The sequence below is a fragment of the Physella acuta genome, unplaced genomic scaffold (genome assembly GCF_028476545.2).
Source record: "Physella acuta isolate Inbredline_101_S28 unplaced genomic scaffold, ASM2847654v3 ptg000709l, whole genome shotgun sequence".
Classification (NCBI taxonomy): Eukaryota; Metazoa; Mollusca; class Gastropoda; family Physidae; genus Physella; species Physella acuta.
The window spans coordinates 168,743-184,204 of NW_026732228.1; the positions used below are offsets into that span (position 1 = coordinate 168,743).

Consider the following 15,462-nt stretch of genomic DNA (forward strand, 5'->3'; position numbering starts at 1 on the left):
TCCTCACCAGAATAAAGTTTTGTGAACAGGGGACTTAAACCACCTTCAAACATTCAGGGAAGTTAAATACTCATCCAATCTAGATTTTTCAAACGGTAAGATCGCAAAGACACACAGTAAACAAAAATAAGAGAACAAATAAATGGAACAAACATTTATGGAATGTGTCAACTAAATAGACAGAGAACATATGTCGCCAATCAAGTGCTATTCGTTCTTTATCGCCGAAAATAAATAGCAAAAAGTATCTATAAATGTAAGACACTACTAAAGTCCATTGAGTAAACTCCGGTATTCGAAAACGATACTTTATTTCTGGTTTCTAAAATACCGATAACGTGAGTAGCGTTTCAGTTAGGTAGACTGAAATTTAAAAAATTTAAGTCATCTCCGGTGACCGGAAGTGGTACTTTACAGGGGCGGAACTACAGTGCCACCAGACCCCGCAATGCGGGGGGGGGGGGGGGGGGCAATCCTTTAAGGGGCCCAGAGCCGACCATAATAATTTTTTTATAGTTAAAAAAAAAAGTAAATTTTCTTTCATTTTTCCCTTGATGGTTGTTTTGTAAACAATTACCGTAGCTGCGGTTGGATTATCTTTATTTTATAGATACCACCCCAGGCTCTTGTATATTCTTTTTTCCTTTGTTTTTAAACCACCGTGAAAGCCGAGTCTTTCTCCTACAATTAAACTTATCAAGGGTAAGCAAATGTTCAAACCACTTCCATGACTTATTTCCCTTTTTTAAATAAATAGTCAAATAGGGGTGATCATAAGCTCCTTTTAATAGATTTGTACTAAACAAATTAAAAAGCTATTATTTCTCTTAATTATTATTTTTTTATAAGTTATTACAAAAGAATAATATTGTATAAAAAGGAAATGTATTAAATCAATAATATTTTTAAAAATTAATAATATAAATAAAAAAAAATAAAGTAAACATAACACGGGACACCATTACTTATACAAAGCTTTCATGTTTTATATGAATTTGACCAACTAGTTGTTAAGAGGGCTTCTATCAGAAATTAATTAAAACTAATTTTCACAAAACACACTAAAGTACTTAGATTTCTACACACATGACATGATGTTGAAATTTTTTTAATTGATGCTTTTACAAATCCCGGACAGGCCAGCAATGAGTATCCTATGTTCGTATTTTGTGATTTTATATATATATATATATATATATATATATATATATATATATATATATATATATATATATATATATATATATATATGGGGGGGGGGGCTAAAAAAAATTTGCGGGTTGGCCCTTTTTTTCTAGTTCCGCCACTGGTACTTTACGCTGTTTTCTATTATAAATCGTAAGAATTTTATAAATTTATATTGCACTATTTGCAGTACAGTATTATAAGGACTTTTCACCTATGTGACAGCCCCTGTTCTAACTATGACAGTCCCTATTCTAACTGTGACAGCTCCTGTTCTAACTGTGACAGTCCCTGTTCTAACTGTGACAGCCCCTGTTCTAACTGTGACAGCCCCTGTTCTAACTGTGACAGACCCTGTTCTAACTGTGACAGCTCCTGTTCTAACTGTGACAGCCCCTGTTCTAACTGTGACAGCCCCTGTTCTAACTGTGACAGCCCCTGTTCTAACTGTGACAGCTCCTGTTCTAACTGTGACAGTCCCTGTTCTAACTGTGACAGCCCCTGTTCTAACTGTGACAGCCCCTGTTCTAACTGTGACAGACCCTGTTCTAACTGTGACAGCTCCTGTTCTAACTGTGACAGCCCCTGTTCTAACTGTGACAGCCCCTGTTCTAACTGTGACAGCCCCTGTTCTAACTGTGACAGCCCCTGTTCTAACTGTGACAGCCCCTGTTCCCCACGAGTCACAAGACATCATTATATTCTGTAAAAGCCATACTCAAGCCCCTTTGAAAAGATCCCACTATTAAAAATGTAATGAAATATTTCCTACACCCGGGAACCATCTTAACAACGAGTGAAGGCCCAACTAGTGACACACGGCGTTCATTATCTGCGGTCGTGCAGTTATTTCATTTTATTGTGCTGTTGTAAGCGTCGGGGAGACACGTAGGTCGGCAACAAAGGTAGCTGACGAATCTGATTAATATTTAACATAGGAAAATTTATTTAGAAAAAATATTAAGTCGTATCTTTGAAATACTTTAGTTTATACATATGTATTTAGATTATGGACCAACAGCAGCCATCTAACAAAAGCTACAGCCATACTGTACACAATCTAACAACAGCTACAGCCAAACTGAAACTAGAAAAAAAGGGAATCTCATCTATGGATTGAAGGGTTATGAAAACATTTTATGGAAGGGCTATGAAATAACTTAATGGAAGGGCTATGAAAACACTTCATGGAAGGGCTAAGAAAACACTTTATGGAAGGGATATGACAAAAAATTCATGGAAGGGCTAAGAAAACACTTTATGGAAGGGCTATAAAAACTCTTTGGAGGGGCTATGAAAACACTGTATGGAAGAGCTATGAAAACACTTTATGGAAGGGCTATGAAAACACTTTATGGAAGAGCTATGAAAACACTTTATGGAAGGGCTAGGAAATCTTTATGGAAGGGCTATGAAAACACTTTATGGAAGGGCTATGAAAACACTTTATGGAAGGGCTAGGAAATCTTTATGGAAGGGCTATGAAAACACTTTATGGAAGAGCTATGAAAACACTTTATGGAAGGGCTGGCAAAATTTTATGGAAGGGCTAGGAAAACTTTATGGAAGAGCTATGAAAACACTTAATCGAAGGGCTAGGAAAACTTTATGGAAGAGCTATGAAAACACTTTATGGAAGGGCTAGGAAAACTTTATGGAAGGCCTATGAAAACACTTTATGGAAGGGCTAGGAAAACTTTATGGAAGAGTTATGAAAATACTTTATGGAAGGGCTAGGAAAACTGTATGAAAGAGCTTTGAAAACACTTTATGGAAGGCCTATGAAAACAATTTATGGAAGGGCTATGAAAACACTTTATGGAAGGACTATGAAAACATTTTATGGAAGGCCTATGAAAACACACTATGGAAGGACTATGAAAACACTTTATGGAAGAGCTATGAAAACACTTTATGGAAGAGCTATGAAAACACTGTATGGAAGAGCTATGAAAACACTTTATGGAAGGGCTAGGAAAACTTTATGGAAGAGCTATGAAAACACTTTATGGAAGGGCTGGCAAAATTTTATGGAAGGGCTAGGAAAACTTTATGGAAGAGCTATGAAAACACTTAATCGAAGGGCTAGGAAAGCTTTATGGAAGAGCTATGAAAACACTTTATGGAAGGGCTAGGAAAACTTTATGGAAGAGTTATGAAAATACTTTATGGAAGGGCTAGGAAAACTTTATGAAAGAGCTATGAAAACACTTTATGGAAGGCCTATGAAAACAATTTATGGAAGAGCTATGAAAACACTGTATGGAAGGGCTATGAAAACTTTATGGAAGAGCTATGAAAACACTTTGGAAGGGCTAGGAAAACACTGTATGGAAGGCCTATGAAAACACACTATGGAAGGACTATGAAAACACTTTATGGAAGAGCTATGAAAACACTTTATGGAAGAGCTATGAAAACACTTTATGGAAGAGCTATGAAAACACTGTATGGAAGAGCTATGAAAACACTTTATGGAAGGGCTATGAAAACTTTATGGAAGGGCTAGGAAAACTTTATGGAAGGGCTATGAAAACACTTTATGGAAGGGCTAGGAAAGCTTTATGGAAGAGCTATGAAAACACTTTATGGAAGGGCTAGGAAAACTTTATGGAAGAGCTATGAAAACACTGTATGGAAGGGCTAGGAAAACTTTATGGAAGGGCTAGGAAAACTTTATGGAAGAGCTATGAAAACACTGTATGGAAGGGCTAGGAAAACTTTATGGAAGGGCTAGGAAAACTTTATGGAAGAGCTATGAAAACACTGTATGGAAGGGCTAGGAAAACTTTATGGAAGGGCTATGAAAACACGTAGTAAGGTGGTCCCAAGCTTTGATGACGGAGACAGGCCCTAACGGAGAGGACATCCGCTCTCCGTGGACAGTACAGATAACATCTTCAGTCAATCGTACTTTTTCGGTCACACTCTGGTGATCACGTGACAAATGCTTTTTTAAATGACTGTGTCATTGCGGACAAAGTTATTCCCAGTGTGCATGCAAGCATAACAGCATTAGATGTCATAACCCAGCTATGTCATCTTTCGTTCCATCGCAGATAGACATCAACATTTTTAAGATGCCAGACTTACGCTAGACAAACGCCAGCAAAAGCAACATTACCGTACGTTTGTGTTCATGATGCACTAAAAACACTGGTTTTACATTACGGACTTTTTAACCGACAAAATGATATAGCCAACTTTTGTTTGTCTTGTATATTTCATATGAAAAGAGTAACTTTGTATTTTTAATGATTTCAAATCACATGCTATTTAAGTTTAACTAATAGTTTGAAGCTTTGTTAAGCTGAACCTATTCATTTTAGTATATCTCACAATTATCATATAAAAATGTAAATAAAAACCATAAGACAATCAATTTAAAAATTATTAAATCGGCTTAAATCAACGTCAATTCTATAAATATTTTGCTATAAGATACTGTCTGAGATATTTTGTTTTGGGATATCTTGCCTAGGATATTTTGCTTTGAGATATTTTGTCTAAGATATTTTGCTGTGAGATATTTTGTCTGAGATATTTTGCTGTGAGATATTTTGTCTGAGATATTTTGCTTTGAGATATTTTGTCTAAGATATTTTGCTGTGAGATATTTTGTCTGAGATATTTTGCTTTGAGATATTTTGTCTGAGATATTTTGCTTTGAGATATTTTGTCTGAGATATTTTGCTTTGAGATATTTTGTCTGAGATATTTTGCTTTGAGATATCTTGCCTAAGATATTTTACTGTGAGATATTTTGTCTGAAATATTTTGCTGTGAGATATTTTGCCTAAGATATTTTGCATAAGATATTTTGTCTAAGATATTTTGTCTAAGATATGTTGCTGTGAGATATTTTGCCTGATATTTTTCATCTGAGATATTTTGCTTTGAGATATTTTGCATGAGATATTTTGCTGTGAGATATTTTGCTGTGAGATATTTTGCTGTGAGATATTTTGCTGTGAGATATTTTGCTGTGAGATATTTTGCTGTGAGATATTTTGCTGTGAGATATTTTGCTGTGAGATATTTTACCTGAGATATTTTGCTGTGAGATATGCTGCCTAAGATATTTTGCCTGAGATATTTTGCTGTGAGATATTTTGCTGTGAGATATTTTGCTTTGAGATATTTTGCTGTGAGATATTTTGCTTTGAGATATTTTGTCTAAGATATTTTGCTGTGCGATATTTTGTCTAAGATATTTTGCTTTGATATATATTGTCTGAGATATTTTGTCTGAGATATTTTGCTTTGATATATATTGTCTGAGATATTTTGTCTGAGATATTTTGCTTTGATATATATTGTCTGAGATATTTTGTCTGAGATATTTTGCTTTGATATATATTGTCTGAGATATTTTGCTTTGATATATATTGTCTGAGATATTTTGTCTAAGATATTTTGCTGTGAGATATTTTGTCTAAGATATTTTGCTTTGAGATATATTGTCTGAGATATTTTGTCTAAGATATTTTGCTTTGAGATATTTTGTCTAAGATATTTTGCTGTGAGATATTTTGTCTGAGATATTTTGCTTTGAGATATTTTGTCTGAGATATTTTGCTTTGAGATATTTTGCCTAAGATATTTTACTGTGAGATATTTTGTCTGAAATATTTTGCTGTGAGATATTTTGCCTAAGATATTTTGCATAAGATATTTTGTCTAAGATATTTTGTCTAAGATATGTTGCTGTGAGATATTTTGCCTGAGATTTTTCATCTGAGATATTTTGCTTTGAGATATTTTGCATGAGATATTTTGCTGTGAGATATTTTGCTGTGAGATATTTTGCTGTGAGATATTTTGTTGTGAGATATTTTGCTGTGAGATATTTTGCTGTGAGATATTTTACCTGAGATATTTTGCTGTGAGATATGTTGCCTAAGATATTTTGCCTGAGATATTTTGCTGTGAGATATTTTGCTGTGAGATATTTTGCCTAAGATATTTTTCCTGAGATATTTTGTCTAAGATATTTTGTCTAAGATACGTTGCTTTGAGATATTTTGCTGTGAGATATTTTGCTTTGAGATATTTTGCTGTGAGATATTTTGCTTTGAGATATTTTGTCTAAGATATTTTGCTGTGAGATATTTTGTCTAAGATATTTTGCTTTGATATATATTGTCTGAGATATTTTGTCTGAGATATTTTGCTTTGATATATATTGTCTGAGATATATTTGCTTTGATATATATTGTCTGAGATATTTTGTCTGAGATATTTTGCTTTGATATATATTGTCTGAGATATTTTGCTTTGATATATATTGTCTGAGATATTTTGTCTAAGATATTTTGCTGTGAGATATTTTGTCTAAGATATTTTGCTTTGAGATATATTGTCTGAGATATTTTGTCTAAGATATTTTGCTTTGAGATATTTTGTCTAAGATATTTTGCTGTGAGATATTTTGTCTGACATATTTTGCTTTGAGATATTTTGTCTAAGATATTTTGCTGTGAGATATTTTGTCTGAGATATTTTGCTGTGAGATATTTTGTCTGAGATATTTTGCTTTGAGATATATTGTCTGAGATATTTTGCTTTGAGATATATTGTCTGAGATATTTTGTCTAAGATATTTTGCTTTGAGATATTTTGTCTAAGATATTTTGCTTTGAGATATTTTGTCTAAGATATTTTGTCTGAGATATTTTGTCTAACATATTTTGCTGTGAGATATATTGTCTGAGATATTTTGCTTTGAGATATTTTTCTGAGATATTTTGCTTTGAGATATTTTTATGAGATATTTTGCTTTGAGATATTTTTCTGAGATATTTTGCTTTGAGATATTTTTCTGAGATATTTTGCTTTGAGATATTTTTCTGAGATATTTTGCTTTGAGATATTTTTCTGAGATATTTTGTGTCAGCATTGTCGTAGCCTTGGGCTCCACAAAATATAAAGTCAAGACCATCTTTTTCCAGACTTTTGAAAATAGCTTAGCTGAGGTCCATAGCGATTTTTCCCTTCAAAGGAAAATATTTTTCAAAAACACTTCTTTTACTTCAAGTTTGCCGCTGTGAAGTTTAACATATTTGGTTACTTCCGACATTTTCTCGGTGTGTTGTCAAGTGTGCTGTCAGTCGGGTGTGTTGTCAGTCGGGTGTGTTGTCAGTCGGGTGTGTTGACAGTCGGGTGTGTTGACAGTCGGGTGTGTTGTCAGTCGGGTGTGTTGTCAGGTATGCTGTCAGTCGGGTGTGTTGTCAGTCGGGTGTGTTGTCAGTCGTGTGTACTGTCAAACATTATTCTAAAATATTTAGCAGCCTTAGTCTCTGTGACAATTATGTGTCTGACATGATTAGCAAGTAGCCTACAGAATACACGCATTTATCTGCTTGGTGTGAAACACAGATGTTTTAGCGTGCACGAATTTTTTTGTTTATTCTAAGTGTTCTTTTATCACTGGGTCGTATTTGGCAAGACGGTTCCCTTTGCTGAATGAAGATTCATTGTGGCCACGACATGCAAAGTTCAGCATGTAAAGAAAGAGTGTAATAAGAATTTGTTCTCCACTTGCATCATCAGTTAAAATGTACACTAATTCGGTCACTTACATTTATATAGGCATCGTAAAATAAGAATAAGTTCGCGTTGGTGTCACCCTCAACAACCCCATCCCCCTCCATTTCAAATGTTGCCAATACTCAAACAAAAAAGCTTTGTTATTTCTGTAAAATGAACAATTTGTCTCTTGGTGTCACCCCCTTTCCCGCTTATAATCTTAGTTTGATAATAGTACATTTCTCTATAGTATGTTATTAATGAAAATGGCTAAAATAAATTATTCTTTGAAAGTTTGAAAGAAAAGCATTTTTTTTTCATTTTGGTGTCAGCTCCCTAAATGGTATCGTTCGCACCCCCCTGCACACCCTTGTGACGCCTCTGGACACAAGAAAAACTGCTACTCAGAAAACCTCTGGATAATTTGAAAATGTTTCATGTAAGACTCAAGCTATGATCCGAGTAGTTAATGTATGTGTTGGTGGCATTAGATGTGATTTATAGAGTTGAAAGGTAGATTTATATATATATATATATATATATATATATATATATATATATATATATATATATATATATATATATATATATATATATATATATATATATATATATATATATATATATATATATATATATATATATATATATATTAATGCCTTTGACGACATAAAAAATATTATTATCCATCTTAATCCCACAGTTGCTTACATGTGAATTATTCCGAACATAATTTCAGCAACGTTCGCACTCACGTTGAAATGTCTACTATTTTATTATTGAATTATTTTCTTCTAGTGCTGGCATTATTGAATGTATAAATCTTGAAAAACGTTAAACAATGACAATTCCCCACCCCACAGACCTGCACCGCCCAACTGTCTGCCCTCCACGAAATTCAATCCTGCTAAACATCCATGGTAACAACTGAGACATTTAAAAATAAAAACCTAGACAGTGTTTTCACAACCAGCTAAGTCCAACATTTGTCAATGTTGTTCTTTACCTTAATGACTTATTCGTTTGTTGATCTAATTAATCTTTAATCAATATGGCGCTACTAACACTATAAGTTTTTGGTTTTCATCCAATCGCCAAGGATCTTTGGGAAGTCGTTGAGAATATTCCAAAGGAAGTGTTTTTCCCAGATATTTTTTCGATAAATGTGCTTGAAAGAAACTCGGACTTTTAGGAAGGATTCTGCCAATAAATTTTTATTTTATTTCTGAGGGCGTCGCCCCGGCAGTAAGGCGGCACAGTTTGCAACCCAGAGTTTCCAAGCATGTGGGGTCCGTTGATTGGGTGTCTGGCGCAGCGGGTAATTACTTCTTAATTCAGTGGTAAATTGCTGGCGGCACCTCGGCGGTCGTGTAACCCGGTTCGCTATGGGTTCCCTCATGAGTACTACGGCGACTATATTTGTTTTAATGAGTGCCATACACAAGAGATACGTCGGGATACTAAAATCGATTACTAAATAAAACAAGGGGTGTCCTCCAGCGCATCAGCAGTAGTAACTGTTGGGCGCCCGAGTTACCCAGCGGATATCTGAGTGCACGAAGTCCGTTGATTGGGCGTCCTGCAGAGTCTTGATACAGCGGTCAAACTGCAACAGGGACGGCTACCGACACCAATCACACGAGTATTCTACAATAGGGACAAGGTGGGCCTCTACATTCGACGACTAAACAGAACCAGAGGTTGCATCTGGCTACCTACGGTGGTGTAACCAGTCTCTCCCGCGAATACTTTAACACCTAGGTGGTCGCCGAAAGTTGTTTAACCTCACTATAAAGGAAGATGATTAACTTACACTCAATGCTTTTACACAGCACGCCCAAGGGCGTCTGAGCGATAGTGTGGACCAACCCGCGCCCCCGCAACAAAGATCCGAAAAAATAGCAGTGTTGTTGTTTACATTTTAACTATCTCAGTTTTAGAAAACAAGGTCACACGACTAAAAATACACAATTGATAACGCGTTGCTGAAACCCTTACAAATTATTTTGTTACCAATTATTTTGCAACGCGGACGGGTACGCTAGTTAGTATAAGCATTCTTTAACATTCTACGTTGATCGGGTAGGAGATTTTGATGTTTATGATGGAATTCTAAATCTCATTATTTGTAGATATGCCCATTGGGTCAGTAGCTTGTCCATCCTAAGATTAACAATCGAACGTACTGACACAGCTAAAGTAAATCTCAATAGAACTTATTAAACATTTTACAAAATTAAAAGCATGAAAAAAACCACAGATCTAAATAAATCATGAACAATTAAAAAAACAATTCTATTTGGTTAGTGGCGTTACAAAGTCGGGTGTTACACTACGTGTTTACTAAAGGTGTCACCCCCATCGTCCCCAACAATTTAGCTTTTTCGGTAGGGTGTCACACTTGTCACACTAATCTTTTATTATTTTGGCTGGATACAACTTAGTTAAACAGTAAATGTTGACATCCGATGCGGACCGCACCTCTGGCATCGCCTTATGACGCTACTCTGTTTGTTTACTTAAAAAACAAATTAACTGTAAGACTAACATTTTTACAAAACTACATAATAATATCGTATAAATACACAATAAGGACGTATAAAATGTAGGCATAAAGAATATTTATATTATATAAAATCCTCCCTATTAAGTTGCAGTTAAATTTGTTCGATTTACTCCACTATAGCCTGACGGCCGACAAAAGGGGCCCACCGATAGTTTTGGAAAGGGGCCAAAAAATCCTAGCTACGCCACTGGTTTTCAGTAACATAACTCCCATAATTTAAAAAAATGAACAAGTACAGACGATGTTTACAGAAATCTATTTTCATGAAAAAACAAAAAAAAATCTTTACAAAATTTTAAGTGGCGGTATAAAAATTAGTTGATTCTTGCTGCTCCCAGTTTCTCGTCTTGAATGGAAGGTATTTTGTCAAGAGTTACCTCAGAGGTTTTGTCAAGAGTTACCTCAGGGGTTTTGTCAAAAGATACCTCAGGGGTTTTGTCAAAAGATACCTCAGGGGTTTTGTCAAAAGATACCTCAGGGGTTTTGTCAAAAGATACCTCAGGGGTTTTGTCAAAAGATACCTCAGGGGTTTTGTCAAAAGATACCTCAGGGGTTTTGTCAAAAGATACCTCAGGGGTTTTGTCAAGAGATACCTCAGGGGTTTTGTCAAGAGATACCTCAGGGGTTTTGTCAAGAGATACCTCAGGGGTTTTGTCAAAAGATACCTCAGGGGTTTTGTCAAGAGTTACCCCTTGAGGCGATTCACCCACTCCGAGAAGCAATTTTAAAAAACTGGTTATAACATATTTTTAATGCACTACAATTAACATATTTATTAACATATATTATAGTAGTAAACGTTTTGCTAAAAAAGTTAATCTTTACGTTTAAATACAATAAGCATTTCATATAATTTTTCCAGTCCGACCTTTCTTGAGTCGACTTCCATCTTGAGAAAAGGTTTGATGTATGCCCAAACTACTTCGTGTCGCTAACATTTCCTATTGAATCACTCACAACAACAGGCTGAGCAAGGCACCAATAACACACAGTGAACTCCAATATTACTAGCCTAGCGAATGTATGTATATATATATATATATATATATATATATATATATATATATATATATATATATATATATATATATATATATATATATATGTGTGTGTGTGTGTTACGGTCAAAGCCCGAAGTGCGGCCAAAGCGCGGATTGGCCGGCCAATCCGCGCATTGGCCGGCTCTCTTGGCCAAAGCCCGAAGAACTTAGCACTAAGATCGTATTTTGTACATTGGCCGGCCAATGCGCGCACTGGCCGGGACGTACTGGCCAAAGTCCGAAGCGCTTAAACTTGACAGCGTATTTTGTACATTGGCCGGCCAATGCGCGCACTGGCCGGTATGTCCTGGCCAATGTTCTATCTAGACTAAGTTGTGATCGCATTTTCATTATTCTGGGTGCGTTTTCATTTAGAGTAATTTATTGTTTAGCTCTTGTTTGTATAGCATTCTATATGCAAGGCGACATGGATCAAAAGGGCCGTCAGACCATGAGACAGACATAGCAGATGGCTGTCAAAAAAATGTAAATCCATGTTAGTTTCCATATATGGGCTCTCGATAAAATAGTTACTGAGGAAGATCTTGAGAACATTGAACAAGAAATGGAGGTTGCCATAAATGCAACGACATCCTCAGCTAACACATCTACTGCCGTGGCGGAACGCCCAGACCAGTTGCGTGACAATAATGTGGCCAACAGATTCTGTATAGTTTGTGAAAAACATTGTAGTGCAGCTCACTCTTTTGGATCCTGTGGCAACGATGTCCATGCTATTTGTGGAACACCCAATGAAGCAGACGAAGGGTACGGAGGGAACATTACCTGCAGATTGTGTCACAACAAACAAGACATCATGGAACACTGGTCAGCAGCTCATACTGGCTTGCAAACTCAATGTGCTAAGATGCTTAAAACATCAAATACATAATTTTAAGATGCTGATGTGGGTCACAATGTACGCATCCGTGTTCCAGATGTTGACAGAGGTCGCGGTGATCCCCGAAGCGTGATTGCAGTTGTCATGAGCGTCGAGGGCGGTTTCTACAAATTAGGAACGGAACATGGTGTTCTGAAACAACTGTATGCTAAACGTGATTTTTCAATTCTTCACGAAAAACTGCTCTTATTGTCGTCAGTTGGCACTGAGGAAAAATCCCTACGAACCATCGCATCTTCACAATCATTGACTGGGGGCCAAGACTACACTCGCTGCAATTGCACAACTAAGTGCACAACAAATCGCTGCAAGTGAAAAAAAAACAAGCTGCTATGTAATTCTAAATGCCATAAAAGTTCAACTTGTTGTAACAAATGATAATATTGATAGATTGAGACTATAGTATAATAAAAAATTTGAATGTTCCTGTCATTTACTTTAATTAATAATCAATAAAGACTTAATTTCATGATCCTTACGGCCTAAAAAAAAATCTACTCATGATCTTATTATTCGGACTTTGGCCGGTCGTCCCTAGCCAGATGATCTTCTAATTAAGACTTTGGCCGGTCCACCATGGCCAGTCCGCGGACTAGCCGGCCAAAGGCCGAAATCAAGAGCTATTTCAGACTTTGGCCGATCCACCATGGTCAGTCTGCGGATTGGCTGGCCAAAGACCGAAATCAAGCAAAGTTTCGGACTTTGACCGACCTATGGGAGGCGATATTGGCCATTGCGCGGATTGGCCGGCCAATCCTAGCATTGGCCGACTTCGGGCTTTGACCGTAACATATATATATATATATATATATATATATATATATATATATATATATATATATATATATATGTTACGGTCAAAGCCCGAAGTGCGGCCAAACCCCGGATTGGCCGGCCAATGCGCGGATTGGCCGGCTCTCTTGGCCAAAGCCCGAAGAACTTAGCACTAAGATCGTATTTTGTACATTGGCCGGCCAATGCGCGCACTGGCCGGGACGTACTGGCCAAAGTCCGAAGCGCTTAAACTTGACAGCGTATTTTGTACATTGGCCGGCCAATGCGCGCACTGGCCGGTATGTCCTGGCCAATGTTCTATCTAGACTAAGTTGTGATCGCATTTTCATTATTCTGGGTGCGTTTTCATTTAGAGTAATTTATTGTTTAGCTCTTGTTTGTATAGCATTCTATATGCAAGGCGACATGGATCAAAAGGGCCGTCAGACCATGAGACAGACATAGCAGATGGCTGTCAAAAAAATGTAAATCCATGTTAGTTTCCATATATGGGCTCTCGATAAAATAGTTACTGAGGAAGATCTTGAGAACATTGAACAAGAAATGGAGGTTGCCATAAATGCAACGACATCCTCAGCTAACACATCTACTGCCGTGGCGGAACGCCCAGACCAGTTGCGTGACAATAATGTGGCCAACAGATTCTGTATAGTTTGTGAAAAACATTGTAGTGCAGCTCACTCTTTTGGATCCTGTGGCAACGATGTCCATGCTATTTGTGGAACACCCAATGAAGCAGACGAAGGGTACGGAGGGAACATTACCTGCAGATTATGTCACAACAAACAAGACATCATGGAACACTGGTCAGCAGCTCATACTGGCTTGCAAACTCAATGTGCTAAGATGCTTAAAACATCAAATACATAATTTTAAGATGCTGATGTGGGTCACAATGTACGCATCCGTGTTCCAGATGTTGACAGAGGTCGCGGTGATCCCCGAAGCGTGATTGCAGTTGTCATGAGCGTCGAGGGCGGTTTCTACAAATTAGGAACGGAACATGGTGTTCTGAAACAACTGTATGCTAAACGTGATTTTTCAATTCTTCACGAAAAACTGCTCTTATTGTCGTCAGTTGGCACTGAGGAAAAATCCCTACGAACCATCGCATCTTCACAATCATTGACTGGGGGCCAAGACTACACTCGCTGCAATTGCACAACTAAGTGCACAACAAATCGCTGCAAGTGAAAAAAAAACAAGCTGCTATGTAATTCTAAATGCCATAAAAGTTCAACTTGTTGTAACAAATGATAATATTGATAGATTGAGACTATAGTATAATAAAAAATTTGAATGTTCCTGTCATTTACTTTAATTAATAATCAATAAAGACTTAATTTCATGATCCTTACGGCCTAAAAAAAAATCTACTCATGATCTTCTTATTCGGACTTTGGCCGGTCGTCCCTAGCCAGATGATCTTCTAATTAAGACTTTGGCCGGTCCACCATGGCCAGTCCGCGGACTAGCCGGCCAAAGGCCGAAATCAAGAGCTATTTCAGACTTTGGCCGATCCACCATGGTCAGTCTGCGGATTGGCTGGCCAAAGACCGAAATCAAGCAAAGTTTCGGACTTTGACCGACCTATGGGAGGCGATATTGGCCATTGCGCGGATTGGCCGGCCAATCCTAGCATTGGCCGACTTCGGGCTTTGACCGTAACATATATATATATATATATATATATATATATATATATATATATATATATATATATATATATATATGTTACGGTCAAAGCCCGAAGTGCGGCCAAACCCCGGATTGGCCGGCCAATGCGCGGATTGGCCGGCTCTCTTGGCCAAAGCCCGAAGAACTTAGAACTAAAATCGTATTTCGTACATTGGCCGGCCAATGCGCGCACTGGCCGGGACGTACTGGCCAAAGTCCGAAGTACTTAACTTGACAGCGTATTTTGTACATTGGCCGGCCAATGCGCGCATTGGCCGTGATGTCCTGGCCAATGTTGTATCTAGACTAAGTTGTGATCGCGTTTTAATTATTCTGGGTGCGGTTTCATTGTGAGTAACGTATTGTTTAGCTCTTGTTTGTATAGCATTCTATATGCAAGGCGACATGGATCAAAAGGGCCGTCAGACCATGAGACAGACATAGCAAATGGCTGTCAAAAGAAAAAAATGCAAATATCGAACCAACGTTTGACATGAAAACTATGTTTTTAGATCATTTGACTACAGTACTGCATGAAAAACCAAACAATAGCTTTATTCTCAGCAAAGACAAATACATTGCTATTATAGAGGACGTTAAACAGTCTAAAGCAAAGCAGACAAAAAAAAACTGTTGACTATCGTCGACTAAACAAATATGATGTTATTGAAGTTGACGGTGAAGAAAAACTTATTGTACCACTAACAGAAGACAATGGTGCTATTTTGTACTACAAGCACTCAGAAGAGTTGTTCGACTTGATCAATGAA

General features: G+C 37.0%; 1 protein-coding gene across 1 annotated transcript in view; it reads right to left on the reverse strand.

The window, feature by feature from the left end:
- Window positions 1–1,434: 1,434 nt before the first annotated feature.
- Window positions 1,435–15,462, reverse strand: part of LOC131949683 (aspartic and glutamic acid-rich protein-like) — a 28,427-nt gene continuing 14,399 nt past the window's right edge. The window contains exons 3-5 of the mRNA XM_059311542.1: window positions 10,657–10,920; window positions 9,251–9,334; window positions 1,435–1,854 (exon numbers count right to left, since the gene is read on the reverse strand). Of these exons, the coding sequence (XP_059167525.1) occupies window positions 1,435–1,854; window positions 9,251–9,334; window positions 10,657–10,920 (768 nt within the window). The remainder of the gene's footprint in view (window positions 1,855–9,250; window positions 9,335–10,656; window positions 10,921–15,462) is intronic.